We start from the raw sequence: 4,853 nt of genomic DNA on the forward strand, positions 1-4,853 counted from the left end.
AAATAAAATGGCTCCGTCCGTGTTAAAATATATTTTTAAAAATCATAAAAACTAAACAGCCTACAGTATTTTTAGTCTTTAAAGTCTAATGTTACAACTAATCAAGGATCCCTTTCAGGTTCTACGAAGAGCTTTAGCCCCCCCCCCACACACACACACAGACACACACACACTCAGACCGTCTTTTCATACTTTACCCTCTTAGCAAGCGTCTCTTTCTGTTGTTCACTGGTGAGCAGCTGAAGCTGGTGTTTCTCCTCCACAGATGATGGAARCGGTGAGCAGCACGATGACACCGCCTGCTTCAGGGGTCAGAGGTCGGGTCGAGTCATCAGGCCTCTCAGCAGCAGTAAGATCCAAGAGAATATTTAAAATAACCTAAATCCAGCTGCTTAATGAGCCCTCTCCTCCTGCAGCAGCTCCCTCCCTGCAGAACCGTCTGTGGGGAGCTCCTGCTCGGAGGAAGAGGAGCAGCAGCCTGAAGGAGAAGCTCAGCACCAGACCAACAGAGCTGAACCTCCAGGAGCTGATGGCTGAGTCCGTCTACATCAGTCGTCCTCTGGTGCACCGTATCCTCCCTCAGGTTCCTCCTCTACACGCAGCATGTCCTCACAGAGACAGRAGAGTACACCTGCAGTACTCTTCTGGTCCACATGAGGGCGCTGTGCTCCTGATCCATCAGGGTTAAAGTTTGTTGAACACAAAGAAAGTCTAAAACTACATCACAAAATATAACAAAGAATGGAAACCGTTTGGAATCAGCTGATCTGCAGCTCCTCTAAAGACCTGAAACATTAATTCTAAGTGGAGAAGAAGAGACGCTTGTTGACACACTTGAAGCCAAACGGGATGTTGTGATAAAAATGTAAACAAACACAAAACAGAAAAAATAAGACACAATATAAACGTATTTACCTTAAACAGTGATGTCATCCACACAGATACAGGGTCAAAATGAGATTTTCTGTCTGTTAGCAAAAAATCTGATGACCCAATGCACATATTTCAAGAAACCTTTCCTGTAATAATTACTGTATAAACTTAAAGTAGTCCACATTATCCAACATAAAGTCAGTTTTATCTCAGTCTGTTTATAAATACTGACCTAATGTAGGTGTGGTGGTAGCTGAGAGTCAGTCAGAACATACACTCTGAGTGCAGCATCTTTCACCAACATCCTCATTTTTATCATAAGATCATCTCAGGTTAGAAGTCTGAGGTGGAAGGTGATGCATTTAAGGAATGTTAGGTCTTTGTACGTGTTTGCTGTAGTTTTGTAATCATTAAACCTGTCAGGTGTGTGAAATCAAACCCTCCACACACCTGTGAGTCATCACATGGRTCTGATCTGGAGGAAGAGTCAAAGGAGAGAAACCTGAGTCAGTCTGAACCTTTAACAGGATACTTCAACTGAAACTGCTGCAGCTGTCTGAAAACATGACGCGTTCAGTTCCAAACTTCCAACCAAAACTTCCAACAGAGACGTTTCTGAGTAAAGAAACAGGATGAAGGTTTCAGACATTTATGGTTGGTTTTCCTTAAATCAGTTCTTCCTGACTGCAGTTCTCAGTCTGGGTCTCTGTGGGAAACAGTCGTGGAAGCCGTGGCTCATCTCTGCAGTCCTCGAACTGTCCAGGTGAACAAACTCCTCCAGAATATACAGATATCTGCAAACAATGCACCATCCAGCCTCAAACTGACAGGGTACATACCCGCTACAGACAGGGTACGTACCCGCTACAGACAGGGTACGTACCCGCTACAGACAGGTTACGTACCCGCTACAGACGGGGTACGTACCCGCTACAGACGGGGTACGTACCCGCTACAGACGGGGTACGTACCCGCTACTGACGGGGTACGTACCCGCTACTGACGGGGTACGTACCCGCTACCGACCTGACAGGGTACATACCCGCTACAGACGGGGTACGTACCCGCTACCGACGGGGTACGTACCCGCTACCGACCTGACAGGGTACGTACCTGCTACAGACGGGGTACGTACCCGCTACCGACGAGGTACGTACCCGCTACCGACCTGACAGGGTACGTACCCGCTACCGACCTGACAGGGTACGTACCCGCTACCGACCTGACAGGGTACGTACTCGCTACCGACCTGACAGGGTACGTACCCGCTACCGACCTGACAGGGTACGTACCCGCTACAGACGGGGCACGTACCCGCTACAGACGGGGCACGTACCCGCTACCGACGGGGCACGTACCCGCTACCGAGCTACAGACGGGGCACGTACCCGCTACAGACGGGGCACGTACCCGCTACAGAAGGGGCACGTACCCGCTACAGACGGGGTACGTACCCGCTACCGACGGGGCACGTACCCGCTACCGACGGGGTACGTACCCGCTACCGACGGGGCACGTACCCGCTACAGACGGGGCACGTACCTGCTACCGACGGGGTACGTACCCGCTACAGATGGGGTATGTACCCGCTACAGACGGGGCACGTACCCGCTACCGACGGGGCACGTACCCGCTACAGACGGGGCACGTACCTGCTACCGACGGGGTACGTACCTGTTACTGACGGGGTACGTACCCGTTACAGACGGGGCACGTACCCGCTACCGACGGGGTACGTACCTGTTACTGACGGGGTACAGAATAAAAACTAAAGATTTCTCTGGTTGTTTTCAGCTTCGTGGTTCTGAGCGACGCCAAGTTTCAGAACCGATGGGAGAGGGCTGAGATGAGGAGGAGGGGCTTCCTGTTGTTGTACTACCTGCTGCGCTCACCTTTCTACGACAAATACTCTGAGTAAGTCTGAGCTGAAACCTGATCAAACATGTTTTATCAGGCGATACGACCTGAGGAAACAAACACACTGAAGGACCTCAGCAGGTCAGTTTGAACAGATTTGTTCAATGAAATCATTTTAAATCTCTGATGATCATTTTGGTTATTTTAGTTTGATATTAACCTGTTTTATGACAGGAAAGAGAAAAGTCTGCACAGGGACAAATATTAACRGCAGAAAGTCTGTATTTGTATACAACATTTAATAAACTGCTGGTTTGTTTGACAAAACAACAAAGATTTTAAGTTTATTCTTCCTGCTGATGTTAGAAGATTTTGGTCCATCTGACTCAGAACCAGAACCAAACATGTGGACTTGTCTAAACCTTTCAGGGAGAAGATCCTGTTCCTGCTCAAACTGCTGGCTGATCACATTCCAGGAGTCGGACTCGTGGCTCGTAAGTTCTGCAGTCTGTTGGTACCACTGGTGTCTGTTAGCAAAATATCTCATGAAGAACTGGACAAAATGTGATGAAACTTCCACAGGATGGATAGATTCATTCTAAGGTTGATTGGCGGTGGCGGCTGTTGTAGGCTGTGTAGACGTCAGTTTGATTGTCTGATGAGATATTTTGCTAACAGACAGACCAGGTGAGAAACAGAATAAAGCTGCAGGTGTGGATGTTTGGTTTGTGCAGGTCCTCTGATGGACTACCTCCCTGCCTGGCAGAAGATCTACTTCTAYAACTGGGGCTAAAGCTGCAGGACGGACCGGAACCGTTTGGATCCAGAGCTGCAGATGATTCTTCTGTCCTCAGAAATGTAGTAAAGCAGCAGGAACAGAGGAGCCTCATGTTTCCTCCTCAGCAGGATTAATTTCTCTCTAATCATCAGGATCAGAGCTCTGACTGACTGTCAGGGTTCTGCTCGGGTTCTGTCACATCTGACTCTTTAAGGTGGATCCTGACTGAGCTGAGCTCTGACGCCTGCAGTCTGGGACTGAATGTGGAACAGATTTTCTGTTGCAGCCTGACTGAATTTAAAGTTTGTGACCAACGAGACGAGTTCTGAAGTTTTTAATCACCACTGATTTGTGTGCACATATATTTCCTGCTCCCCCCACACTCATGATGTCATGTCCTGGAGCAGGGGAGGATGGGTGGTCTATGAGAGACCGGCCCAGTTTCAGTCACTTAGACCTGAACATGACTTAGTTTCAAATTCTCTTCAAAATAATTCAAATTTACAAAACAATCRTTAGTTTGAGACAAACGGTTCCTTCCAGTGAAGCTGGAGAAAACCCACACATGCACAGGGAGAACATGTAAACACCAGGCAGAAAGATCCCAGGCTGGGATTTGAACCGGCAACCTTCTTGCTGAGAGCTAACAGTGTAGAAGCCMACACTTTCCCCTGATGAGATCAAAACAGCTAAAGTTTCACAATAAAAGCCCGGTTGTTTTGTTTTTAATTGTTATTTAGAGGGACTAGATTTTTAAATTTAAAACATTTTTTAGTTTTTTTTTAGTTTTTCAAAATCAAAGTTTTTATATTTATAAAGGTCCCACACTTCATGAATAGTTTGATGAAATTAAAAATAAAGCAGAAACTTTGGACTCGAGGATAAAAAGTATTTGTTGCACAGTTTTTTTAATGTTTTGTAAACTCAAGAGAAAACTGAGCTGTCCCCTGTAGTCCTCTGACTGGACCGGGTCCTTCAGAGTCCACAGAACCAGRGTTTTACTGGTCTTCTCTGAGTCATGATCATGTAAATATCCCACTGCTCTGAACATCAAACTGGTTTTCATAACCCTGCAGATCTAATCCAGGGGTCTGCAACCTTTATCAGAACAGCCCTTTCTGCTCCTTGTCTAATAAAATGTGTCCAGAGCTGAAAAACAAGCTACAACTGCGTTTATCAACTGGTGGTCCGTGGGCCTTTTCAGGACCCTTTACGGCCAGTGGAGGTGACATAAAACTAAAAAAATATATTGTGAATTTTATTATTTACTAATATTTTTACACATCAGGACAAATAGAAAGACCATATTCATGTAAACAAGAAAAATACTGTAAATAGTTTATAA

General features: G+C 46.4%; 1 protein-coding gene across 4 annotated transcripts in view; it reads left to right on the plus strand.

The window, feature by feature from the left end:
• pex16 (peroxisomal biogenesis factor 16) overlaps positions 1 to 4,382 on the plus strand; it is a 7,296-nt gene extending 2,914 nt beyond the window's left edge. Inside the window, exons 6-11 of one of the 4 annotated variants that reach the window (XM_014029718.1) lie at positions 266 to 349; positions 417 to 569; positions 1,564 to 1,636; positions 2,668 to 2,787; positions 3,160 to 3,259; positions 3,418 to 4,382. In XM_014029718.1, the coding sequence (XP_013885172.1) occupies positions 266 to 349; positions 417 to 569; positions 1,564 to 1,636; positions 2,668 to 2,787; positions 3,160 to 3,259; positions 3,418 to 3,642 (755 nt within the window). In that variant the 3' untranslated portion in view covers positions 3,643 to 4,382. The remainder of the gene's footprint in view (positions 1 to 265; positions 350 to 416; positions 570 to 1,563; positions 1,637 to 2,667; positions 2,788 to 3,159; positions 3,260 to 3,417) is intronic. The other 3 variants (XM_014029719.1, XM_014029721.1, XM_014029720.1) reach the window with 3 other exon arrangements.
• The last annotated feature ends 471 nt before the right edge of the window (positions 4,383 to 4,853 follow it).

This window comes from Austrofundulus limnaeus, unplaced genomic scaffold (assembly GCF_001266775.1).
Source record: "Austrofundulus limnaeus strain Quisiro unplaced genomic scaffold, Austrofundulus_limnaeus-1.0 Scaffold945, whole genome shotgun sequence".
Classification (NCBI taxonomy): domain Eukaryota; kingdom Metazoa; phylum Chordata; class Actinopteri; order Cyprinodontiformes; family Rivulidae; genus Austrofundulus; species Austrofundulus limnaeus.